Raw genomic sequence first — 27,313 nt, forward strand, 5'->3', positions numbered from 1 at the left:
CAGTGTTTTAACAAGTCATTTTAATTTGTTTGGAAATGGAAGAGGTTTTAGAAAAGAGAAAGGAAAGTTATGTAGTAAGCTGCAAAAACACAGGTGTTAAAACATGCAAATTTCAAGAGAGCTAGAGTTTCAGTGTGGTACCATGAACATGGGAGTCAAGAGCTCAGTAAACACTGGTTAACATGCCAAACATCTATAACAAATTACCATTGCCTAGCTTTGTTTATTGGTAAATCACTTTAGTAACCTGAATTCACAAATAAGCAGTAAATAACAAAAACTACAGATAAACACAGGTTACACATGCAAATTCCTGTTCACATCTCACATGTGCAGGTACATTAAGAGCACAGTTCTAAAGATCCTTGACGAAACCAGATTAACAAAAACAGTTTTAAAATGCAGGTATGAAAAAAATTACATGTGAAGAATATAAAGATACCTTTTTACATTTCAGGACTCAAATGCTGCTTTTGATTATACCAGAAGTGTACGACAGCTACAAGATTCAAGTAAAAGCAGGAAGAGCTCAAGGAAATAATACTGGTCAGAGGAGAATGGGCATTTACTTTTCCACTAAAAATACAAGGTATAGCCGAATAGGAAAGTCTATCAAGAGCTTAGAAAAAAAATCACGAAGTTGTAAAGCTGACTAATCACTAATCTTCCTATTTGCTATATAACAGCAATGACATTAAAAGAAACTGCAATTCAACATTTAAAAATGCAACTTACATTTAAAGACTTTTCAAAAGTGAAATGCAATGACAGCCTTACACTCCAAATTAAGTATCTGCTAGGCTCAGACTGAAATATGGAATGTTCTAGATGAAAAAAATACAGTGTTACTTTTTATTTTTTATTGAGAATGGAAAGACAAATTTTTGAAGCTTGAAAAGTAGTGAATTTCACTTAAAGGAAATTTTCTCGCCATAGATGAGCTTTCCACAAGGATGCAATATTTTGTCTTTAATAGCTCGAAGTGCCAAAACGAAAACTTGTTGCCATTCCCACATTAAGAACAATTTTTTGTCATTAACTTAACTGCTTATGCTTTTTGCTACAACATTTAACACATGAACAGACCTATAATGCCTACTGTATTTCACTAAAACAAAAAAGAATACAGTATTTCCATCTACTACTTGTACTGCTTTTAAAAAAGATTAACATTAAAAACAAAGCCACTGTTTTCCTTACATCCATCCTTCCTTTTATGCTTCTTTCTTTTGCCTGTGGTCTTCTGCCATTTTATCCAGAATTTTCTGTTAAAAGAAATCAACCATATTTTGGATATATTTAAGAGTTTCTTGCGGTCCCCGACATCAAGACCATAAAGATAAACCCAATTTTCACTTTGTAAAATTTATGAATGTCAACTGCAGAGGTCACAACAAACAAGACTGGCACTTCTCCACACACTGAAATGAAGCAGATCCTTCAAGTGCTACATTATCATTAAAATATTGAGCGCACAGCTCACCAACAGCAAACATCCAAACGGCAGCCTCTGCAAGCTTTTACGTGGTCCTGCCATTAGTGTCTTCCTAACAGGCTGGCAAGCTAAGAGAATTACTTTCCACTTCATCATGGACTCACAACAGTGGTTGTGCTACTTACCTGGTTGGAATTAGCTCTCTGCAGTGCCAGGGACAAAACACCTCCCTTCCCTAGAGAAGGGTTGCTTTGAAAATTTGAGGAATTTGGTATAATTTCAGTATTTGGTAGTGATATCAATTCATCTAATTATTTACTCTTATCGCTCTCAAAGTGAATAAGAATCCCAGCTAGAGAAGTGCCTTGCCACTGAAACAAAAAATGCATTTTCCCCTTTCCTCCCCAATTCTAAAACCACACCAGCATTACAAGTCACTCAAGAGCAGCTCATTCATTAGTCACTTGTACCATGGAAAAAGCAAATCAGATCACGTTTCATTTAAATAATAAAGTTAATAAATTGTTAACAACTCTCTGGATTATTTGCCCCACTTCCCCTTATACAGCAAGTCTTTAAATTCCCCAAATCAGGTACCTCAATGAAAAAAAAAAAAAAGAAAAAAGCTATGGGTGATGGATGAAGTGAGTTTTTCTTACTACAGGATTCTGCATGGTAGTTGATCTTCTGATCTACTTCTTGATAATGTTGTTTGCTTTGTGACATTTATTTTTGCCACCTGTCTTTCAAATACAGGGCCCTATATTTGTTTTAGGGTTGCCTAGCATTGCAAGAGAGAAAGCAAACGTTTTCAGATTTGAGATGCTGCCTTCTTCCTTCTGTGGAACCCACAGACTTTGATTTCAGCTCAATAATTGACTGACATGAAATCAATTGATGCGAACACTGCATTATTAAGAGCTTTGTTTAGGATTTCCCTTTCTGGGAAGGGGTATTTAAAAGCAGCTCACAGTACACAAAAATACAGCAGCAGCATTACCATTCATGCCATGCAATCATGTGATACCTAATCCAATTAGACACTGCAAAACATGCTCACAAAATCAGAAGTTGCAAATATGGATTTTTAACAAAAAAATGTAAATTCAGCTTAAGCTCTGTTGACTGGTTAAAAATACTCTCCAAGGGACAACTGGAAGAGATTTGAGTCACCAGTATTTACTTTGTGCCACTAACTCTAAGCCTGCAGTCTACTCCAATCAGAATGCCCTCTTTAATCAGAATTCATTAAAAAAATGCTGGAACCCATCTTTTAAAATGTGTATCCTGTCTGTTATTCTCAAAAGATGAAGTTTTGGAGATGTCTACCTTGAGTTAGAAGTTATAGAATAAGCCAATTTCCACTGCCTGGAAGCTTTTATTTTATTTTTCTTCAGTCCAGTTTCATTCAGATCTATTCCCCAGGAAAGAATCACGCCACTTAAAATGAACAAGTTTTTGCCTTACCTTCAACTTTTGATAATGAGGAAGGCTGCTGCAATGGGTCTTTTTTGCAACATCTTCATTTGTGTAGAACAGGGAACACAATTTGCAATAAAACCCTGTTTTGGGTACCACATAATTCACACCTAGAGAAGTAAACACCACAAAATAAACTAAGAGATCTACTCTACATCAATTTTTTTAATGTCATATGTCATTTCAAACTAAATCTTAAACCATAATCCACTTTACATTAAAAGCTGCTTTGTCTTTAAAAGTCGTTGGTTTAGTTTATTCAAGCCAGGGACCTACAGTAATAACTAAATATGTGCAGACTTTTTTTAAATCAACTTTTCAGGTTAAGGGTCTATTTTATTGGTCCCTTCAAAAGAACTAACAACGTTCTGTGATCAATTTGTGAGTTTTGAGTATTTAGTATGAATCTAAACTAGTATCACTACCGTGACTTGCACTATTAATTGAATCTGTGTTGCTAAAATATACCTCTTCCAATTTAATTTCTGCCTAAGGAAAGTGTTATGGAGAACTGTATGAAAATAAGGAAAAAAACAGAAAGAAAACTAAAGGTAGGGAAGGAGTGAAGAAGGAGAGAAGAGTGGGAAGCCCTAAAATGGAAGGCTCAAAGGCAATGCACTGCCAGAAATAAAAGTCAAATGAAATGAGAAATGCTACTGCAACATACAGAGACATATTGGAAGAGAAATGGAAACAGCCTTACCAACAGGAATGTTTGGCTGGTATGGCCCAATCCTAAATTCATCTGGAACAGCAGCTTTCTCTTGGACATTCTTTGTTTCCTGTTCATCCTGGGTGTCTGTATTTTCGTGGGCATTTTTCTCAGTATCTTGTGCTGTTGTGGTATCAGAAGCTTCAACAGCTTCAGCCTTCGGATTTTCTTCGGTCTTGGTACCATTTTCTAACGTTTCATTTTCCTGCTCTGGCTCCTCAATCTTGTCTACCTTGATTTCCGCCAAACTATCATCATTTTTGCCAGCAGTTTTTACTGCCAAACCCGACTTGCGAAGTTTTTGATGATCTGAGTCTTCTTCATCACCAACCTCATCTAGAGTGACAAAGCCTTCCATGCTCCGTGGAAAGCCACCCACATATCGCTGTTGAGAAAATGTTTTCCTTAAGTCAGCTTATTCTTAAATGCTTCCCTCAAATTGTCTTAGGTTTCAGAAGAGAAACAGCTTCTCCGAATTTCCCGGAAAAAGCTAAAATTATTCAACACCTATCTCACTCATTCAAAATATTACTCAGACGTGGAAATGTAACAAGTTCTTTTTAAATGTACTCCACTGTCCTAGAGTCAAGTGTTCAATTTTGGAATAAATATTTTAATATTATAATGGTTTGTTTTTTATCAACATATCTTCCGCTTCACAATTTCAGTAGCTTTTTGTTTATACTTATTTTGAAAGTCCTAACATGAAGATTTCAAAAAATTAAGTGAACATCATTTTGGACCTTATCAGAGTAATTCTGTGCCCACTAATAGTATGAAAGTTCACTAAAAGAAATACTAAGAGCCCTCTTGCAACCACTGGAAAGCTTAGAACTTCCCCTTTAAAAAAAAAAACATGAAGGTTTCTTAAAATCCAGCTTCATTAAGACAGCGAATCTGTCTGAAATCTGCTTTTTTGCAACATTCCTGCTGATATGGAGACATCAGTATTTCACATGTTTAACAGCAATCATGAGTAGCAGAGCAAGAGAAACAGCATTAGCTTTTCATCCATGCTCTAAGTATAGTTCTTCAAAGAAACAAGTTTGGGTTTTGAGATGGTTTATCCTGACAGGTATCCACATAACAAGAAATAGCCACTGCCACTTGCATCGGCAATATTAACCCCAACACCACGTAACTAGGTTCCTGACAGAAAGATTCTCCAAAATCAAAAGGCATGCACACTGCACTCATTAAGAGCAAGGAACAAGTGTCTTTTTTTTTTTTGTGAAACAACACTCCAGTCAATGAAGTTATTGCAACTTTGCATACTGGCTTTTTTGTAGGCTACTTCACATAACCAAATAAGATTTAAACAAGAAAAAAAGCAGCTACAAGGACATAAACATGAGAGTGTGTGATCATCTGGTGAGAAAAATGTCTACCTCTCTGGCTAAACATAATTAGTAGATACACACGTAATTTTGTAAAGTGTAAAACAGCTTCAAGCCCCACATATATTTTTCAGTATCACTGTTCTGCTCCGTGCTCAAAGAGTAACTACAGCCAGTCTGCTAGGGACTAATAGTTCCTGGCTGCTTAATATTAGTCAAGAGAGGAGCAAGGAGAAAAGCAAAAAAAAGCAAGAAAAAATCCCAGGAAATGATTTGGGTGGAAACCGACAAGTTACTGTTTTTTGTCAATACAGAAACACTGATTTTTAACTGACTTCATTTGTAATTTGTATCCAATGGGTTCTTCCATTTTCTTCACAGAAGCTTTTACACCTGTTTCTCTTCAAACAGGCACAACATGCATGCCTTTTGAAGACAGACCCACAGAAAATATCTGAAATAGAATGAGGTGTGCTATTCAAATTCATGTTTTCTATAGCCCAGTACCTTGCTATACGATTACCTTTTTAAGTTTTTTCTTTGTTGCTGGATTGGCCACAGCATTTCCCTCAGTTTTTACGGTCACATCATCAGCTGGTTCCTTTTTTTCTTCAGTAGTCACATCAGTTAAATTGGCAACATCTGCATCATCTCCTGCTGAGCTGCCACTTTCCAACAGTGCTGCTGCTTCCTCCTCATCCACTAGCAGCTCATCTTCAGATTCAAGGAGTAAACTAGGCTCATCTTGGTCTGCCTGTTCACTACTTTTAGCGCCTGATGGCTCAGCAGCATCATCTTGTTTCTCCTCTTTCGTTTTATCTTCCACACTGCCACTTTCCGGTTTCTGAGCAGCATCAGTCTTAGACTTCTTGTCACTTGGAGAATCTTTGCTGTCTGGAGAGTATGTTCTCTTTCTGTAAAGAAAAATACTTGTTTGTGAACGTGAAAAGCACCCAGAAATGACTAAAAAAGGTAGGTTATATTTTTCAAGACAAGCCTGAAAACTCTGTGTTTAGTTCAGAAAATGGAAGCTTGAGAGAAACATAACACCAGTCTTCAAGAGGTTGCTGCAAGTTGTCCTTACAAGATAGGACAACTGCTTGTAGGTTTAAATTGCAGGAAAGCGAGGATAATTAAGGACTGTAACAGATTTCCTGAGGAGCCTGAAGAGGCCGTGAAATCTCCTTCATTAAAGGAAAAGGGTAGGTACCGTATTAGAAACGGTTAATCTCAGAGCTTGCCAGACTTCTTTTGTACAACTTCTATGTGTTGTATAACGTATTTTTATGTTTCTTTTAAACAGCGTTCTGTTTTAATAATAGAAAGTTACCTAGTTTTATCCTTTTTCAGCAGTTCAACTCCTTTGTTTGGAATCTAAAATTAAAAAAAATCATAAGTCACAGTAGAGTATTATTTATAGAAGCATTGCAGCATTAATTCAGACCAGACAGTAAAATCTAGTCAAGCACTTCCAATTATTCTAATCCACAAGTACTCTTAAACAATGTCCAGCTTGCAAACAATCAATAAATTGCTATTATGTTAGACGGGACTTCATGAACCTAGAAATCCCCAGTCTTTCTTCACCAAAATGATCTGTTATTTGATACAAAAATGGGATAGCCTGCTCCAGAAAGTCATATACAAGAGCTCTTTTGTTTATGAACTGATTCAACATGGTGCAGGCAAGAAGTTGGTCTTAATCTATGCTCTTTTCACTACCATTAGAAGTGGAATACCTAGAAAGCTGAAGACTTACATTTCACTTGTTTAAGAGTTACTGAACAGAAAATTCTACTTATTTTCCATGTTAATACTATCCAAGTTAGGGCACTAGCTAAGTATTTGAACTTGCCACTAAGTATTCATTTTTGGTGTGTGACCATGTGCAATAGTAAGATTTCTCCATACTGCACAATTAAAAGTCTTTATTTTAAAATGTCGCTAATTAGAGAGCTTGACAAAGTCTTACAATGCACATAGGTCTTCCACCCAGCTTCTCATTTTAAATCACAGTTCATTTGACAGAGGAGGATGAGAAGGAACAATCTACACTACAGAATGTTTAAACAGAGAAGGTTTATTTAAAATCTACAATTACTTTAGAATTTGCTTTTTCATGTTTTAAATCTGAAAGGAGAATCCTTTTACTTTGTTCTACAACTCGTAACACCACACTCCTACTAAATACCATTTAAGTTGCCAGAAAATATGACAATGAATAATTTTAAAAGTGCCATTGAATTCTCAATAAGTGATAGCTGTCTTCTACTTTACACCTTCAATTACAATTACAAAACAGTTACTAAATACCATACTTACCCTTAACACCAATTTCTTGTATTTTTCAGATAAATCCACTTTCACACACCTGCCTTGGAACCAAAGTGCTTTGTTGGCACAATGCTCAACCATAGCTAAAGCATCTTCTCTGGTCTCCATCTCAATGAAAGCCTGAAAAGATTAAAATATACATCAGGAACTACTACAAAACACAAATAGCTTTGCCAGTGGAAATGTTAACTTAGAACACAGCATTTCAAAAAGATGAAACCAAATGATGAGATCTAGGTATATGCATCCCCTCCAAACTAGCTAAACATTTCAGTATTTCCCAAAGCGCTCTACATCTCCTTCTTTTTGAATTCAGTAATCTAATCCTCTAGAGTTTCAGAAACAAAATATCATGTATTTAAGTAATCTGAAAAAGTCACCTTAAGGTGTAATACGCGTCCAAAAAAAAAGCATCTGGAATATGAAACTCATTTATTTGGTGCTAAAGTATCTGCAAGTTTCAAGGCACTAAAGAAATCTAGGGGTTTGTGAAAGTTTTTTTTTTTTTTTTGGAAGAAGTTTGAAACAGAAATGCAGCAGATGCTGGCCTACAAGCCCTGCTTTATGAGACGTTCCTCCATGGAAACAAGCCTACAACACATTAAGTTTGCTGACCAAGCTTTGCACATCTGGGTTTGAGCATCAGCAGCAGATTGCAGAAAGCTGTTTCTGTATCAAACTGAGCAAGGTTCTTTTGTTTCTCCATTGAAATAAGGTCATGGCGGACTTCTTAGGGGTCATGCCTTAGATTCTAGTAATTTTTGATTCTACAACATGAGTATGGCATTGTGGGATTCAGGAATTTCTCTCTGAAGAAAAAAAAACATTTCTTATTTAAATGAAGGTAAGAACAACAAGTTGGAATAGTGTAGTGGAAAAAAAATTTAGAACTAAAGACTTAAAATTCTTGTGAATGCATAGAAGTACATGTGTATACAAAGTGTTTGACTGTACTCATGACTGTACAAATCATCTTCAAACTTTTTTTTTTTAATTTTGAGAGTGCCACAGCAGTACTGCCTTTGCTTAAAGACTGAAAAATACGGGGTAAGTGAAAGAAACGTAACACTAGAAGATATTTGTTAGTGTCCCATAGGTACTGTTTCTTCAACCTTAAGAAAGGGTTCGAAATGCCTAGATGTGCCTAACAAAAAGTTACGCCTGAAAGCTAAATATGCTTGCTTCACAGCTAGGGCCTGGTTTTCCTTTTTTTTTTTTTTTTTTTTTAAAAACAGCTCATGTTACAGTAACACTTCACAGTAAGCTAAACAGCAAAACACCACCTACACAGCCCTCCAATAACTTTTGTATCTATGCTACAGCAGCAGCAGTCTACAACTGCATCAGTTACCTCACAGTTGAGCCTCAGTTTAAATCCACACATATTTATGTTCCTACAGTCAGTTACCTGACTCTTCATTCTCATGAGTATGTAGTTCTTAATTTTTCCATATGGTTCAGCCAGTTTGAGTACTGCGTTATCAGAGTATCCCGAATGAGGTAAATTGCTGAGGTGAATCACACGACCAAGTTCTGGTTTTGGCGGCTCGGTTTTTTGGTCAGGTTTGCCCTCGGGTTTCTAAAATTTAAGAGTGAATGCATTTGTTAAGTACATACTACACAAAATGTACTTAATACTGAACCACTTAAAGCAATGAGTAGGTTATATGCATCTCTGTCCCTTGATTAATTTGAAATAGCAGAGAAGTACATAGATTAGGAGTAAAAATTTAAATGCAATGGCCTGGTAACGATGACTGCCCCAGATGAAAATAAGGTAACATGAAAAAAGCCTAAGTATTTTACCTTTATTCTTTTGTACTTCTGTGACAAGTGGACTCTGACTGGTTTACCAAATACCAGCGCAGGTGTTGTCGAATAGTATTCTACTGCTGCTTGGGCATCTTCAGTGGTCGACATTTCAATAAATGCCTGAAATCATACAAAACCAAATTAAGCACCATTCCTTCAAGGAACCGGTATTTTTGTTTGATATCTCAAGCTCTTCTTTGCTTTCCCGTAAAAATGTCTGCTTCAAAGATGAAAATTGCCTTTTGCTTACAACATTAACTGACCTGCAGAGCTTGGTATGAATTTCACATAATTTATTTAGGTTCACAAACAGAACTATTCTGTATGTTCACATTTCAATTACATTTGGAATCGGCACATTCAATTGCTTCCTACCCTCCCTTCAGGCCTTTTCACTTCCGTGACAGCATATTGGCTTTTTCCACCTTTCAAGATACGAGAATCTGAATAAACTAAGACCAAATAAGCCTTCAGAGGATATTAAAACAAGAACAGAATTTGCCGACAGTGTATTTTTAAGAAAGCTGGGAATAACAAGATGGAATTTTAATAATATTTAACTTAAAATGCAGTATTACCGCATTTGTGAAAAGAAGCATACTAGTCAGTCTTCCCTTCACACGTGATCTTGGTGACACGCATGTAATCTTGCTTGGTAACCAAGTTCTCTTATGAAAATTTCAGGCCAGACAGTACACATAACAAAGAAACCAAGCAGTGCCAACAGCACTACTAAAGGGCCTAATCTTACCTCGTTGATTTTGTTTAGAATCAGGTGATTTGTAATTATTCCAAATGGCTCGACGAGCTGAAGCAGCTGGTATCTCAAGTTCTTCCCCCTCTGGAAATCCATGATGTGAACAACTCTGCTCGTTTCCTATTGAAGACAAAAGTACACACACACAACGTGTACCAGGGAACCTAAAAAGTCTTTCAAGATTTTTTTTTAAAAGTCTTTGTTAGTAATCAAAACTAGACACATAGAAAAGGCATAGAATATCCAAGGATTCTCATGGAGGAAGATGCCTGCTGTGCCAAAGCCTCCTTTTTATATGATCGTGCCCCACAGTTTCTTCATAAGAGGTTATGTAACATTTAAATAGTCTGTACAGTTTTAGCACATTTTGTAGAGCATTTGGTACAATGAAAACCCAATCTCATTCCAAAGCTTCAATATTCCCACACAAACAAGTTTCAATATCTGGCTATTTTAAAGACACTACATTCATTCAGAAGAACATCTTACGGAAGTAAACAAAAAGCATATTCACAGAAGAAGATTTATGTTCCTCAAAGATTTTTAGAAAAACTTTTAATACTAACCACTCTGCCCTTTTGCATGTGTCTCGGTCCTTGCATATTTCCATTTCCAGCTCCTTCAAGAAATGAAAGGAATGAGTAAGTTTAGTTCAACCCACAAGGCTATTAACATCTCTTTAGAAGTTCTGAAGAGACAGACATCACTTGTAATACTAAAACAGAATGACATAAAGTTTTAAGAAGTCATTTAATCATTAACAGTCCAAAAAGGCTGTTAATCTTGTGCATTTCAGAGCTCTTGCATCTTGAGGTCCTTCCTGATCCTCTTTGCTTCAACATTAGAGAAGAACTTGCATTTACTAATGAGCTGAAATACCAGGAAATAAGTAAAGCATCATGAAAAACATCTTTCCTGTTTTAGAGTAAGATTTGTCATAGAAAAATGCCTTCATACAGAAAAGGTCTGAGATCTCCAAGAAAACAGACTTATTACAATGGAAGTTTTAGCTGCAGAAAAAGAATCCTAGCTTTGGTTCTAAAATACCACCAATTCTATCACAATATACATTTCACTAGGGACTCCTGGAGGAAACAGTCCTTCAAATACCTTGGTTAAAAAAATCAGGTTTGAGATGTTTTGAAAAGTTATCAGTTATTTTTAATGAAATTGAACGATACATGCTTTTATATTTAAACATTCCTTTAAAGTGTCTAAAAGACTTGTAATCCATTGGGTTTAATTAGGTTTAATTAGTTTTGGTTTTTATTCACTCAAACTATTTAGAAGGTAAGAAGTAACAATTTCATGTGAAAAACTGATTTTTATTCTGCCTTCCTTTGAAGATAAGGCTTGCAAATCTGTCAAATTCATTAAGGGAGAAAGACTTATGACATTCAGTTTTTGCAATTTTAACAAAAATCCACTAACATACAGCTAAACAGAAGACATGCAAAAGACTTCTACAAAGGAAGAAATGTAAAGCCCCAAAACGTGTTGATTGATTGTAATAAAACATCTGATAAAAACAGTAATAATGTGTCTGGTAGTTAGGGGATGGGTGAAAGCATGGAACGAAAGTATATATATTGGGGAAAAAAGTAAAAGTATTTCAGTTCCACTGCTCAGAGAGTAGGCCAATTTTTTTTCTTGTTCTAAAACACTGGTAACAAACTAAAAACACAAAAAAGAAAAATCAAGAAGTTAAGTCTGGTAAAAGTACGTTAAGAAAAAACACAACTAAAACCCCAAGCATAGCAAATGGAAGAGCTGGTGTTGCTGCTGGGACCATTTAGTGTCTAACTACTCTTACTCAAATCCTGATACATTAAAAAACTTCAGAACCCAACTGATTGAAGCCTAGTACTTCACATGAGCTGAAGTTTAAGTGAAGGACATCCACTCTGGGTGTGTGTTAATGTTACCTCTTGGCCCAACAGGAGGTCCTCCCAGGTGAAACGGAGGAGGTGGGGGTCCCAGAATTCCTGGTGCAGGGTTTGTGGATTGCTGCAACATAAAGGGATCACCCCTAGAAAAAGGGAAAGAAAACCTTAATTTTAAAACAAAATCTGTGAAGTCTCTATTCTCCAGCCACCCAACTCCTACACAGTATCCAAGGACAAGTCAACTTTAGCTACTTGTACTGCTGCACTTCAGCTACTAGAAAACAGATGGTTATGCATTTGAAAAAGGTAGGATGTTTCACCTCAAATGTTACAAAGAGCTTCACATAAAGCAACAGGTACTTCAAAGCATCAAGATTAAAAGGCAACCAAAACTGTGCAGTTTTGATTAAGACTGTATGGTTCAAACCAGCAGAGTAACAGTGCAATTTCTATTGACCATCATTCGTTACTACTTACATTCCATGTCCTGAATCACTGTCAGGATTCCATTCTGGGTATCTTGAAAGGAAAGAAAAAAAGAACAAAGATAAGAAAAATCCAATCACCTCTCACCATACGAAAACAGGTACAAAATTATCGAGTGAACAGCAATGCCTTTACATGTTACATAAACAACACATGCTAACATTGCCAACTACAGTACTGCTACCAGAAACATGAGTAGTATTTAAGGACAAAAAGTGTCATTCTGAGAAACTTCCTACACTAAATGCAACCTGGCTGTCAATGTATGAATTAATTTGCATATAAGGAGTTCCCTTTACAAAAAAAAGAACATTAGCATAAGCCTGATTAGCAAAAAAAAAAAAAGAAAAAGAAAAAAAGAAACAAACGAAAAAAACATTCTCAAGTGACTTGCTTGGATGCGAGGAAATAGCCTCAGGTTGCACCAGGGGAGGCCCAGAGCGGGCCTCAGGCAGAATTTGGTCCTGCAGAGGGTGGCCGAGCACTAGGACGGGCTGCCCAGGGCAGCGGTGGGGTCTCCACCCCAGAGGTGTGTAAGGGACGTGTGGAGGTGGTGCTTGGGGACACGGCTTAGTGGGGGCACGCGGTCAGTCGAGGGTGGCTGGGCCTGGTGAACCCAAAGGTCTCTTTCAACCTTGATGATTCTGTGATTAGACTCTTAGGATAACTCAAATATTACATATAAATCAGGAGGATTCAAAATTTACAAACCAATATCCCTTTGTGCCCTGAAAATGCTCTTTCAAGTAGCACATCTTTACTCCCTGCAACGCACAGCATGTTTTCTAAACCTGCTTTGTGCACCACAGTTGACAGTTGTTTACTTATACACGCCCTCACGCCACAAGAATGTGCTTCAAATTCATACATTTCAAGAAGCAGCTGACAACGTCGGCTGTGAGTCGCTCCATTGATATGATGGTTCCACTCCTGCAGCAAAGTAAATAATTAAAAATTAAAAGCCATATATGGAAAACCATTTTTTAACAAAAATAATGTTGTGTAGTGCAGTATCTTCTCTTCTAAACTGAAGCATCTAAGATACATAAATAGACAGCAAAATAATTTTGTGTGTGTGCTTTGAAGTCACACTGAAACTGGACCCACCTCTTCAATTCTAGCCTGGGTGAAAAGGTGCCTGATGAAAAATGCCTTGCAATCTATGGGCTTGATCCTGCCTCAGCATGCAAAGCCTGCAGGAGGGTAACTGCTACAGTATACGTGTGCAGCACTGCAATTTCAGTCTTCAGAACTGGATGCTGAGATATTTTTTTCCCAGTAATTTTAGAATTTCCTCTACTCTCTCTGCTTTATTCCTCGGACTTTCAAAGATTAATGCAAACTAAACACTGAAGTTTTTAAAACCATTAAGGAGTCGAGAAACTGCAAGGAATTCAGAAAGGAAAGACTAAAAGGAACAAAAGTACATAGCTAGGACAAACCATAACTATATACGTGAAATATAAAAATATACGAGCATTTGAGGGGAGTAATCAAGACAAACAGGGGACCTAATCAAGATGGTACAAGGGAGGAAAAATGGAATTAAACCAAATTACCTCAGTATGAGAGTGAAGTTCATAATGGAACTATCCATCATGTCTAGAGCAGGAGTTGGGGCAGCGAGCAGCACAAAGGGTAACACATCGTGCAATTACAGAAGCCACTACGTAAGAGCCAGCATCTTGACTAACGAGAAAGGACATTAACTGTACCCTCCAAGCTACCTGAGCTCTTTTCTTATTCTTATTTTTTACGTTAGCTAGAGGCTTACCAGTGTCTGCTAAATGTACAATTCCCTCTGGTTCTGGCCTTAGCACTGGTAAGGAAGGAGGCTTTCTACTCTTTTTTTTTTTTTTGATTTTGATTACGAAGGGAGCTCACCTCCCAGCTATTTATTTCAAGATAAGAGAAAGCATAGGGACTCTTCCTTTATTTAAGCACAGGGTGCCTGACCACCATATCGTGATATTCCTACGAAGTGACAAGACTTCTTCGGTCCCATGGCTACACAACAGTGAGCCCCTGATGTTATTTCCACTCTGCTGGTCTGTAAGCAAGGGATCAGCAGCAGATGTATGGGGTGAGTTGGCTTTGAGTCCATGGAGAGCAACGAGGGGGAGACTAGTTACAGATCTTGTGGGAGCAGTTTAACAACTGGAGGTTTTTTCTTGTCATCTGTATTTTCAGAAGTGAACACACACACTGCGTTGGCCAACTGTTTTAGATGTCTTGTCTTTCATGTTCTGCTCAGGCCTGGCAAATGATTTTTCCTAACCCCTGATCTTTCCTGATTTTTTAAGTTTCCACCACACTGCAGCCATCCCTCTGGTTACAATGAGACACCCCCGAGGCTCACTGCACTGTTTCCATATGCTAAAAGCTTATCTTGCACTTTCCACAAAGGAGAAAAAAAACGGATTTCAAGTCTCCCATGAAGTACTGTCATTAAGCTGCACTGGAATATTACTCCATGCTACGCAATATAACATGGAGCAGGATGAAACTTTTTTTTAAATCAAGATGTAAAATGAGAGCACTACTTTTTCTTGTAAGCCAGTAAGACGTAGGCTCTGCAACTATAAATTAACAAATATACTTGCAATTAGAATTCAGAAAAAAAAGCCCCCCAAACCCACAAGCAAGCCCCACTAGCTATGGAACATTCAATACCGAAAACCAAAGGTTCTTCAGTTTAAAACTCAGTAACAAGTTTTAGTGCTATAGTACAGAAAACATTTAAACATTAAAAAACCCTCTAAATTCAGGTGTCCAATCTGTAAAGCCTCAGCGGCTGACTCTGCTCGATATAACATGCCTCTGAAGCTGTCTTAACGTGTACTTTCGAATTATTATAAACTGAAATTATCTGCAAACTAGAGCCAAAGTTTGGGGGGGGATCTAATTCTTACACTTCAAAAGCTTTTTAAAAATTGGCAAAAAAGGGAGATCTAAACAGGATTTTTTTTCCCCAGGGAAAGTTTTCAGAACAACAGTAGCTCATCTACATTATTACCCCTTTATTAAATACAGCTCTTAATCTCAACATCCCTTCACTCCCTTCCTACACCCAGTCTGAAGTGCCACTCATTTCAGGGCCCTAGATATTTAGACACTAATTAACACGAATGCCCAAAGTTAAGCTAAAGAAATTCTGAATCGAGTTTATTAAAACACAGATTACTTCTGCTTCAACTGATGCAAGCATGAGGACATGCTGTTCTTTAGAAAATTAGGCCAAACTTAAGCACCTAATTTTAGATATTTCATTATTAGGGACACAGACATGTTTTCCCTTTGAGTATATCACAGTTTCAAGCATTTAACCTCTAAATTCATCTGCTCGTGTTGCATCAGCCTTTTTCTTTGGCAGGGAAAACAATCCCTATGCATTTAACACCTCGTTCCTTGACCAAGCGGTCAAGATTGACAAAATGCCTGAAAAAAATGGGGCAAAATTTACTTCGTAATTAGACACAAAACAAACTGGATCACAAATACATACACTTCAAATTAAAGCAATTAAGAACATCACAAAAAAAGAAAAAAACAGGACTAGCCTGCCAGGCTAAGCTACACTTAAGGTGTTTACCTCCCTCCTTGGGCTTAAAAGATACACTGCTTTATCATACTTTTTTTTTTTAATATTATATAGTATTTATTAGGGGATGGGGAAAATGAGATTTTGATACCGTAGAAATAAGTTTACATTGTCCCAGCTAAGAATAGCATTCCCTTTCTGCTTTCCATACATTTTGGTTCAAATCCGATTACTTCACAAGTTCAGTTCTACTTAATTGAATTTTGCGAGAGATACAGAATAGCAAATTCTGTAACTGTTAGGTATGCAAAGCAGAGGAAAAAAGGAGAGAAAGAACAACTGTTGCCGTGACATGATTTCTGAAATAGAAACAAAACCCAAACTTGGGTCATAAGACACAGAAGATCCAATCTCAAATATTTTATGGTGTTCTCAGCAGTTTAAGTCAAAGCATGCCGCTAAAAAAGATGGGTTCGTGTGTTACAGAAGGAGTCAGTAACTTAAGTTACACTGTGAAAAGAATTTGGTATTTCTCATACTTGGAAAGATATTTCAGGTTTGATATCCTTTAAACAGATCTTTATACCAAAGCACACGAAGAACAAGGAGGCTTTAAAACAAAGTGCTAAAAAGAACCCTACTTACAGGAGTACTGGTTGCCATCTTCAAGGGCCTCAGAAGTTTGTTTTCAATCTAACCAAGTGAACTTCTTTTTACAAAACTGAGTGTGGCATTAAATTGTTAATACTTAAACCTTTTTCAAAAATGAATGTCAGATACAGGACAAGAAACCTGGACTGCTGTGACTGTTTTTCATAAAATAATTAAAGCAACACGAGTTCACAATAAAGCGTCAGATCAGTTGGACTAGTACAGCATGTGCTCTAAAATGTCTTGATCATCTCCTTGGAGGGACAGAATAATTCTCATGTTTCAGAAGATTAGATGTATAGAAGCAGCACTTTTTGAAAGGTAACTGTAAAGAAATGGTTAGTAACAGCAATTCCACATTGTACCAATTTTACAGTAATAGCATGTATTACAATTTCAATTGAAGGCCTTCCAGCTAATTAGTCACCAGTTGTGACAAGAGGGGCACTGTATTAGCCAATTAGCCAATTAAATTGCCAAGTATACTGAAAATCAGCAAGATGAGTAAAATTGGAAAAGCTGAAAGTGAGAAGGCTCTGAAAATACCGTCTGAATAAACGGGCCATTTTGAGTACACTGCCGCCTTTGCAGAGAGCTGAACTATTCATGAATAAACTAAGAGGGAGGTCTCAGCATAACTGAACACACTCGAAGATCCACTCTACTTGCGAGCCAAGTAAAGAACACTACTAGGAACACAGAGCAGGATACTGCAGCGGCAGACTGATTGCTCGGAGAGTCTACAGGGATAGATGCAACATGTGACAATAAAAAGTGAGTTTGAAGTGTCTAAGAGAGTTGTGAAAAAGGAGAAAAATGACGACAAATTTCAGCCATAGTATGAGATAGAGTGTTAAAGTGAAATTAAAAAGGCAAGAATGAGCTAATCTAAAACGTGATTTTTACTTTTGCAAATAAGTTCCAGGGCTCTACATTAACTCTTTCCCTTTGGACAGGGAAAAAGCAGAACTGTGCAAGAATGCATCTTAACTACGTATAAACCAGCAATCAAGACAGATGTGGAGGAGAGCTGAAACTGGCTTCCTGAATGGCACAGTAGATACACTGCAAAAAACCCCAAACCAACAAAAAATAAAAAACCCACCAAAAAACTGCTTAAATGCCAGATGTTTGTGGTTAAGAGAACATGTAGATGTAAAATACAAATAAGATACCCAGTAGATGATAGCTGTTTGACTGGAAGTTAAGCAATCTGGGCAAACAAAATACATTAATGTAAAGCCCTGGTTTACAATGTTTGTTAACAATTACCGTATAAATAAACCAAGTGCCTTTTTCACTCTCAAACCAACTTTCAGATCATTTCAAAAGCAACCAGGCTATAGAAATAATTAAAGAAATAGGTAAAAACAGAACAGATACTACAACGTAAAGGAAAATAGAAGCATCTGGTGCGTAACTCACCTTATTAGAATGAACTGGCATATCACATATAGAGCACAGATGGGGATAACCCTTCGGTAAGAATCCATGGAAGTCTTCAATATTGCTATTTGGAGGAGCACCTCTCTTTTTCTCAAAGAGAGATCTCTCAGGACCAGGACCACGACCCATTCTGTCATACTCACTGTCAAATTTATGATAGTTATGCGAAGTCTCACCATAAAAAGATTCATCCCTACACCTTTCTCCATCTCTTAATCTGTCATCTTCATAATCCATTCTGTCATAATAACCAGATTCTTGAGAACGACTTCCGTGGTCGTAGTCAACCACTGGGTTGAGACTAGGACCACGATCATCAAAGCTATCTCTTCTAAAATGCCTTTTTTCTTCCCAATCATCCCTAGGTACTCTGTATGGTGGTTCCCGTGTGGATGATCTGCCATCTCTACCATAACCTTCTTCAGCTCTCCTCCTTTTAAGTTGTAGAAGGATCTGAGGCAAGTTTTCAGGAGTAATCTTGTCCTCGGGATAGCGACTCAGTTCATCTAAGTCTCTAGCAGACAGACCAAAGCTGGCCAAAATATTAGTGGCCTGGTCTGCATCTCCACGGTGCTGAGAAGACAAAGGGAGCGGACCTCTACTTCCAATGTTAAATATAGACTGCAAATTATGGGAAGAGGTACTACCAGAAGACAGTGCACTATGAGATCCTTGTTGGTTCAATGATGAACTCATTCCAAGATTCATTAAGCTAGCAAGGCGTGCAGTACCCTGGTTCATCCTTCCAAGAGATGCTGGCATATTTAAAGACTGGGTAGCAGCAGCAAGAAGGCCTATTCCTGCAGAGAGGTCACGCCCATGACCTTGTGAATCCCTACTTAGAGATGACTGCTGGAATGACTTGGACATTGTAGAACTATATAGCTCGTCTACTTTACGGATCAAAATCTCTTTGTTTGGTTGGGTTTAAGATGGCTGAAAAGAAAGCTCACGCTAGAAAGCTAGGCAAACTTCACTTCAAAAATGGTAACGCCAAGAAAGAGGATCAATAATGACTGCAGATCTTCTTCAAGCTGAGAAACACCAGACAATTCTGTAGAAAAACAAGCAGTTTTAGTCATAAATCCCTTTAAACAGATGCAGTTTTAAACTTATGCATCATGTTGATCTAAAACATTAAAGAGCTCAATCTTACAAGGCTTTTATTACATAACTTAACAGATTCAAGATGTACCCAGAACCTACATAAATCATTTCAGATAAAAATACAGCAGTGTTTCCTGTACATACTACTACTATTCTACAAAAAACTACTTTCATATCGAAGACAAGTGAGTTTCCGAAGTTTGGGATGTCTGAAAGCATCTAAGGTTTACTAGCACATAAGCCTCGATCTCTGCTTTTGGTTTGGTTTATAACCTACATTGCTACACTGTATTCTATGAGAAGACCACAAAAACACCTTAAGTCCACAGAATCCGAGATGACTCTGGCATATCATACATACTTGAAAATGAAACCTATACCACCACAGAATAGGACGAAAGGAAGTTAAAAGTAACTGAAGTTTGGGCAACAAGCTTCTGCTGTAAGATCTGGTAAATAAGACCAAACATAATATTCAATCTTTATGCAGTAAAAATCAAATTACCGACATGAAGACAGATGTGAACAAGAAAACCAAGTTTTAAATTTTGCAGGAAGTAAATAAGACCTCTTGCTCCAATTGCAGTTATACAGCTAACAGCACGTAGGAAGTGACTCTTTATTGTTACATTGCAGCTGTGACACCAGCCTGGACCTCCAGACCTCAAACTACACAAGGTCAGGCTCAGCTCTGGGCTGGGAGGCCCAAGGAAACCCTGCTCCTGCCGAAAGAGACCCCTGGGAGGTCAGTAGATGGCACCACACTGCAGCCAGCGCTGCCAGGCGGCAGCAGCATGTCTCTTACCAGCACACTGCTTCCGTGGTTCAGGCTGGCACTGACACCGTGACCACATGTGGCAGTTAAAGATCCTACAGCTCATGGGGATGGCTACCTGCCCTGCAGCCCACAAAAACCCTCACCTAGCACTTAAATACCTGGTTCAGCTCCATTTACTTACTTTTTTTTTTTTTTTTTTTTTAACTACAGAGTGCATCAAAATCCACAGTATATTTTTGGTGCAATGGATATATTTCAGAAAACGTTATTTTTATTAGTGCAGAGCAGAAATAACCTGTAATACGTCTCCCCCACGCTGCTTCAGCTTTGGGACGTATACGCAAAATTTAGAGCAATTACACCCACATGAAACCATTCCGCCAGGAATATGCTCTTTTGGGTCCCGGGTGCAGTAAAGCCCTTCCAAACCTCTGCAGAGCCGCTTCGCTTTTGCACTGCTACTTCGTTGCACATAAAACACATAATGGCTTGAAAAAGAACCAGGCATAAATTGCACAGCTCCAAATGAAATCAGCTTCTAAGAACAGGTACGTCTAGGGAGGAATGGAAAGGACAAAATAAAGCAAGGACTTTTCCTTGAAGAGACCAGTTGTGCAGGAGGCAATTTCTCTTGTACTGGAAACAAGAAAAAAAGGTCAAGGTTATGCGTGTGCCTCCATCCCAGCTGCCTGCTCAATTCAGAGCCCTGTTTCAGAAGTGCTTAAAGTTTCTCCTCTTTTTTTTTTTTAAAGCTGTAAAGCACTTCAAATTTCTTTCTTATATTTCATATGAAGGTAGCAGTGTTGTAAAACTATGCTCCTATGTAGAAAAGTAATGGATTCTACAAGAGAGAGAGTATACAAAACCCACTTTTTCAAAGACAGAATTCTGTGTAACTGTTTTATACAATTTTCTGTATATTCTGTTATCAGCCCATCTAAGCTCATATTTCATCTGTGCTTTTAAAATCTACGTATTTGGAGTCACTTGCTAGCACATTAAATTGTGTAATTTAGGTTAAGAGTCAAAGATTAAGAAACATGAGGATGAAAATAAGTTTAAAAGTCTCTGAGGCAGGCGACAGGCACTGCAGAAAGCATCAGAGGAGAGCAATGAAACAAGAATACAGAGAGGGCAGGCAAGGCAAACACTGAGCGAGATGTGCAGGACAGGCTCAACACACTACGGACAACCAAACAGAAAGCATGTAAGAACTACACTGTAAAATCAAGACTCGCTCGAGTTCAAAAAAGAGAAAACACTGAAAGGTTCATCTGAGTACCATGCTTTACCTTACACAATTTGATACTCTTCCAACCATTTTCCAAGTTACTCCTCACTCCCTCCATTTTCACGCACCAGTTTCCTTCTAGCTCTTTCACACACTTACAGACTGGCTTGAAACGGAACTTAACGGCTGCTACATGCGGCCAGATGTTCCAGGGAGCTTTAGGACCAGACCCTTGCAGTGATTCAGCAGAGAGCCACGTGGTCAGGAAAGGCACGGTGTGTCCTGCTGTTAATGCAAGGACCCGCACCATTCAGGTTTTCACTACATCAGGAAAGTTCTCCACTTTCCAAAATAATCCTTTCTCTTTGAACAGATGCTCACTAATCCTCTTGTCACAGTTTTCAATTGGCATTTCGTCGTCCACTGCTTTGGAGAGATTATCAGGGAACAAAACCCAACACATCCCAGTCTCGCATGGAACCGGGTTGCAAAGAACCAGATTCCACGCTGTGCCTCGACCCCACACTTACACAATGATGCCACGCTGCTGCTGCAAACCCACGTAGAAGAAAGAAGCAAACGAGAAAAATAAAAGCAGGGAAATGAGGAAAAACAATGAGACAGAGAGACAATCGTATGAAAAAGCACGAAGGGAACAGTAAGACACGTGTATGCTGATGATGGAATATGACCTTTGCAGTTGGTGTGCTAACCAGCAAGCTGCCCCACACCTGATCAGGTATCTGAGTGGTGTTCTTAGTGAAACTACATTTCTGAGTTATTTAGAGTTATAAATTTCTGAGATAAACCACTACTCGTCACATCACTGTCACCTTACCCCTACTGCTGTACCCTCAACATCCCCATTCTTCAAGGTCTGATGAAGAAAACAACGAATCAAGGAGGGGAAAGAGCTCTAAAAATCAGACCAAAGAACATTTAACTTCCACATGGTCAGGTTCCTGCATTGATCTCTTATGAAAGATTTCACGTCAGTATCTGATAGAGACAAGTCTCACAGACCAAAGTCTGCTGGCTTTTAAGCAAATGTGCCATCAACTGAGTCACAGCAACAAGATGAGTGCGACTGAACAAAGCCATCTAAAGATCCAGATATGATTTAGCTCGGTTGAAAGTGTCATGCTAATTGTTCTTCAGGTAATTTCAGCTACGTCAGGAACAGACAGGCTATTAGATACACATTTTTAAGATCAGTGGTCAGAAATTTGGGCATACTGAGATTTGAAAATAAAATATGAAGCTGTCTTGAAATAAGTTTAAAGTCAAAATGTTACTAGATTTCCAGACAAATGTGGACAATGGAAAAAAAACCACTTTATATCTACAAGTAGCACAAGAGTTTTCTGTAAAGGCAGACAACAAAAGCGAGAAATTTCAATCCTACAGAATACACAGCTGCCAAATAAAGGTCAAAATAAGGCTGATTTTCAAACACTATAGAAGGACTTTTTAATTTTCAAGGAAAACTGATTATAAATTCTTATCAATAAAACTGATAGAACTCTTGTTCCCTGTAAATTTTAGGTTTGCTCCTGAAAACAGTTAAATTCAGTAAGTTCTTGGGACACGTTGATCACATTGGTCATCTTAAATTACCACCTTTTATGGAACATCAGCAGGCTGAAAGTAGTTCAGATTCCTATTCCTTCTACCACTCAGTTTCTTTACTATGTGTATACACATTATAGTTTTAATTCTTCAGTTTCTTAGAGCATCTCATCTTATACCCATTCTCATGGTATTTACAGAAAAGTCTCAAAAATGAAAACTTTCCCCTTCTAGTCAGTTTCACTTTCACTTGAAAATCAAAACGATGTCATCAAATTCAATGTGCTTTGAGTACACTGTTATAATAAAGACATGAAGCAATCTACAAGCTGAAAAATACACCTTCAGTTTGTAACAAGACCTCTGAAGACTGCACACCTTTGAAAAAAAGTCTCAATATAAATGTTTTTCATCCACAATCCTTGCTTTTTGGATAAAGACGTACAAATTTTTTCCCCTCCTCCCTGAGGTGTTAATCTCAGTGCAGCATTTCATTTTGCAACAATCTATTCTGCTTTGGAAGAATCCATATGCTTCTCGGCAAAACTGTCTCCAATACATCGTGGCATAAAAGGTTATCTACGGAAGAGATCTGGAAGTCAAAGTTACAAATTCAGACAGACAGCTCTGCATGTTGCTCTGAGAAATAATGGTACTGAAAACAAGAACTTGCAAGGAAATTGGAAGCAGATGCTTTCTGGCTGCCGAATGACCGAATGTACTGGATTTCAAGCCTACGCGATTACTTTGACTTGGACAATAAAAGGCCACTGTTTTTCCGAAGGCTAAGGAGGAAGATCAAATTGTCTAGCAGCGTTACATACAGAAAATGCAAATTATCACCCATTTCAGATAGCAGTATTCAGAGTGGTTATTTAATATAATTGTTTTACAGGCGAGAAAACAACACACATCTCATTCAATGGATCTCCAAGGGTCATGACCTCAAAAACTTAGGCAGCACCTGGCACAGGGATGCATGCACTTTTTTGTGCAGATCAGACAATCTGTTACAGGCCTCGCAGAACAACTCAAAGAGTTTCATTTCTTAGGATTACGTTCAGCTTCATCTCACTCGCTTGATCAGAGGAGCACGTGGCAATCTGAGACCTGAAGTTACTGTAACAGAAGATTGCTTCAGAACAGAGAAGTATTACATATGAAAAGACTTATTCGTAAATGGGAAATTAAAATAACTAGTTTAACAGTTAAGAATCTTCAAAGAACTTACAGTTTCCAACACTTGAATGCATAAGAGAGCACTGCAAAAATAAGATGCTGAGTTCCTATTACTGCTCATTACATAATTTCATCAATTCAAGTTGCAGAGTGCATTTTCTCCTTTACAGAAACAATAGAATAGAAACAAAGAACCCTGGAACAGTACAGAAAGAGTAAAGGAGGGGAAAAAAAATGTCTATTTTTAGACAGGCAGCCAGGAGCATACAGAGTAAATGCCATCATCCGCACTGACGGCTCCATAAACACACGATTACCTCGATGGCTTCCATGCGCTCCCTCCTACCATTGCAAGTCCACTGTCTGTGACTAACGCCAGGCTCCAGCTCTACAATAAGATGCATTCACACAGGTTCCAGCACCTATGAAAAGCTCCATGAAGCCGTTAAGACTTTGTTCAACAAAGGGATCTGCCAGCAAGAGTCACTGCGGAATGATTTAGGATCTTAGACTGGAAACTCTGGTAATAACGACCATGTGTTCAAGCACTTGCCAAAACGAGGAAACAATCTCTATTCATTCACATTCGTTTTGGAGATGAATACTCTTACAGGCACCATAACTTTTACAAAAGCACAGAACATACTATAATTATATTCTAAAAGTAAATATGCCACACACAAAATGATCCAAAAGCAGATCAAACCAGGGAGTGAGTGCATCGTTCCAATAAAGAACCAATTATAAAAAAACAATTGTACGTTTTTTTTTTTTAAATTGCATTTTGATCTGTTAAGCAATTAAAAAGCCTTCTGACTAATCAGTGAATGCAAGTCTGCCTCCAGGCACTTCTAGAACTGGGATAAACTTGCATTCTTTCCCAACTGTAATCTCGTTCATGAGGTCATTGAGATGTACTCTAGCTGCAGAGAAGAATCGAGGACCTGTTTGACCATTTTAGTGCCCAAAGAAAAAACCTCTCCAGTTTAAGTTAAAGCTACACAATACAGTACTTTAAACACTTGCAAACTAAGTTAGCTCAGAAATACTGTGGGCATTTGTTTTTAGGCCTTGTTGACTTAGAGCACTACAAAAGAATGCAAGCAGCATGGACACTATGCAAATAATCGTAAGTTAACAAAAAGTGAATGAAAATCATTTCTCTGCAGCTTTTGCTTACAACAGCTTCCCCAAGCACTGTCAAGTGTTAGATCACGAACTGTCCTGGCATTCAACAAAACCCTCAGCAGATGCATGTGCGTTAGAGAAGGGCAGCACAAAATATTTACTTCTTTACGTTCCACCGAGTTAATGAGCTTTTGGCAGTCCTGAACAAGCCAGGCAATCACAGTTTAGATATGGATCATATTTTAGTTATATGGATTGTAATACCACAGATTCTTAGTTTAGTGTTTCAGACTGATTGGTTTTTCCTCCTCTTCATTTTGTTTTTAGCTTTTGCCTTTAGGAACATGGATATTCACATTCTAAGGATCTGGTTAGGAATTTCTCTTTGTTTTTTGCCCCAGCCTTTAGTGTTGGGATGTATTTCATATCCAAATACATGCAAACACCAGAAACTGAAGTTTTGGTAAGATGGTAGCTTCAGATAGCTCCAATGAAACAAGCATATAAAAGGCTCATCACCTTGCAAGTCTCACCAGAATTGTTAACAATCAAAATTTTTTTGATTTCTTACTCAGATTTCATCTCCTTAACTAGTGCATAGCATAGAAGTACAGATACTTGGTTAACACTGAACAAACATTTGTACAGGGCTCAACTGCCAGTGCCCTCATTCAAATTTAATTATTCCCCATAATTAATTGATGAATCATTTTGTGTATTTCTGAATAAAACTCCATGACAAAAGTTCACTAATTTCTGGATAATACATTGAAAAAATAATATATGCTTCACTGCATTTTGATAAATAGATGCTTTGATATATATATATATACACACTCATTTATTATGTCCCAAAATTCAGAAAAATAAAACAGTAAATTCTTCATAAACTAGTAAGAGAAAACACTCCCTTTTCCTCTTCCAAGGCACAAAAGCAGCAGTTTTAAAAGACGCTTTCAACAAAAGTTGCTTCCTACTTATCTTACTCTAGGAAGTCAGAATCACCTGCTCCACCTATAGTTTTAAAAACTGAAGAATTTAAGGATGAATAAAAAAGAAGCTAGATTATTCAACTGTTTCAAAACGGCATCAATTTTTTTTTTCCCAAAGGTATGCTCCGTTTAAAAAAAAAGCCACAGACTTCAGGTGGATTTTTCAGCTTTCTTTCTACATCATAATCGCTTCGTTTACTAAAACAAAGCAGTACTCGAGGCTCTCAGAAAGTTGCTTCCAATTCTTGCTTATTTTAGGCACTTCGCTGCTCGTTACTTTGACCCCGGGAGCCACACACGCAGATAAACGCGGCTCGTTACTCATCCGCCGCAGGACAAAAACGCCGCAGCACCGCTGGGAACCGCAGCCCCAATTCCATGAAAGTGAAACTGAGCAGAAGGAGCCTGCCGCCCTCCCTGCCCTCAGCGCTCCGGCCGCGAAGCCCGAAGCGGCCCCGGGGGCAGCACGGTGGCGGCCGCTTCCTGCGGGGCACCGAGGCCCGGCAGCCGCCCCCACAGCGCGGGGAGGCCGCCGGCAGGGCCGGGCCGGGCCGCGGGTCTTTGTTCGGGGCCGCGGCACCGGGCGGGGGCGCTGCGGGTGGCGGCCTCCCCCCGCTCCCCCCCCCCGGCCGTTATAACGGCTCCCCCCCGCCTCAGCTCCCCTCAGCGCAGCAGCCGCCGCTTCCTAACATGGCGGCGGGCCGGGCGGGCGCAGCGCCGCTCCTACCTGAGGGCCGCGGCGGCGCCTCCCGGTCGCTGTCGCAGCAGCGGCGGGGGAGGGATGGGAGAAGGGGAGAGGGGAGGGAGGGAAGGAGGAAGGAAGGAAGGAAGGGGACGTGCCGCCCGCTGCCCGCCCGCTCACGTGCCCGGCGGCGGCCGCCCTCGCCTCGGCCCCGCTCCGCTCCGCGCCCCGCCGCCGTCTGAGGCGCTGAGGGGGGACAGGGGGGAGCCGCCGGCGCCGCTCTCGCGAGACGTCGAGGCCGCTCACCGTGCTCTCGCGAGAGCGCCGCCGCGCCGCCGGCCCCCGCCTCATGGTCCGCGCGCTGCCGCCAGGGCGGGGCTTGGCGCCCCCCCCTCCCCCCCGCCAGCTGAGGGGCGCGGGTTCGAGACCGCCCTCCGCCTCCTCAGCGGCGCGGATGGGGCCCGCCGGCGGGGTGCGGCGGCCCTTCGGAGGGACGAGGAGGGGGGGAACACACGAAGCTCCTCACACGCCGCCGGTCCCCGCCGTGACTGGAAGGGGGAGCGGGGAACGCCCGGCGGGGCCCCGAGCGCGAAATGGCGGCCGGCCGCCGCCGCTGGGAGCCCGCCGCGCCGTTACCTGTGCGGGGGGGCGGGCGCTCATGGTCCCGCCGCTCCTAGGCCGGGCGCCGCGCACCCGCCGCCATCCCCGGCCGGGCCTCGGCGCAACGGAGACGTTACCTGCTCCAAAACGTTTGAGACAATGGGCTCTCGG

At 39.5% G+C, this 27,313-nt stretch overlaps 1 protein-coding gene across 8 annotated transcripts; it reads right to left on the minus strand.

Annotated features, from left to right (window-relative positions):
• MATR3 (matrin 3) lies at positions 1 to 27,313 on the minus strand. Of its 8 annotated transcripts, XM_048064710.2 has the most exons (15): positions 26,588 to 26,757; positions 17,856 to 18,930; positions 13,107 to 13,168; positions 12,230 to 12,271; positions 11,792 to 11,895; positions 10,433 to 10,485; positions 9,861 to 9,986; positions 9,104 to 9,229; positions 8,706 to 8,876; positions 7,286 to 7,417; positions 6,294 to 6,337; positions 5,487 to 5,877; positions 3,618 to 4,011; positions 2,903 to 3,024; positions 1 to 1,265 (listed from the first exon to the last, which is right to left on the minus strand). In XM_048064710.2, the coding sequence occupies exons 2-15, from the start codon at positions 18,744 to 18,746 to the stop codon at positions 1,215 to 1,217; spliced, it is 2,709 nt and encodes a 902-aa protein (XP_047920667.1). In that variant the 5' UTR covers positions 18,747 to 18,930; positions 26,588 to 26,757; the 3' UTR covers positions 1 to 1,214. The 8 variants fall into 8 exon arrangements, with proteins under 8 accessions (XP_047920667.1, XP_013033932.1, XP_047920669.1 ...); XM_013178478.3 differs by lacking the exons at positions 17,856 to 18,930; positions 26,588 to 26,757 and adding an exon at positions 27,179 to 27,313; XM_048064712.2 differs by lacking the exons at positions 17,856 to 18,930; positions 26,588 to 26,757 and adding an exon at positions 26,849 to 26,908.

This window comes from Anser cygnoides, chromosome 14, assembly GCF_040182565.1.
Source record: "Anser cygnoides isolate HZ-2024a breed goose chromosome 14, Taihu_goose_T2T_genome, whole genome shotgun sequence".
NCBI lineage: Eukaryota > Metazoa > Chordata > Aves > Anseriformes > Anatidae > Anser > Anser cygnoides.

What these genes read in the sequence shown, in the direction of transcription:
- MATR3 (XM_048064710.2), bottom strand. Translation starts at nt 18,746, where the DNA reads ATGTCCAAGTCATTCCAGCAGTCATCTCTAAGTAGGGATTCACAAGGT. An exon ending in ACAAGAAATTGGTGTTAAGG is followed by an intron (nt 6,338 to 7,285) that starts GTAAGTATGGTA and finishes TTTTAATTTTAG; the next exon opens with ATTCCAAACAAAGGAGTTGA. An exon ending in CTCATTATCAAAAGTTGAAG is followed by an intron (nt 1,266 to 2,902) that starts GTAAGGCAAAAA and finishes TTCTTTTAACAG; the next exon opens with AAAATTCTGGATAAAATGGC.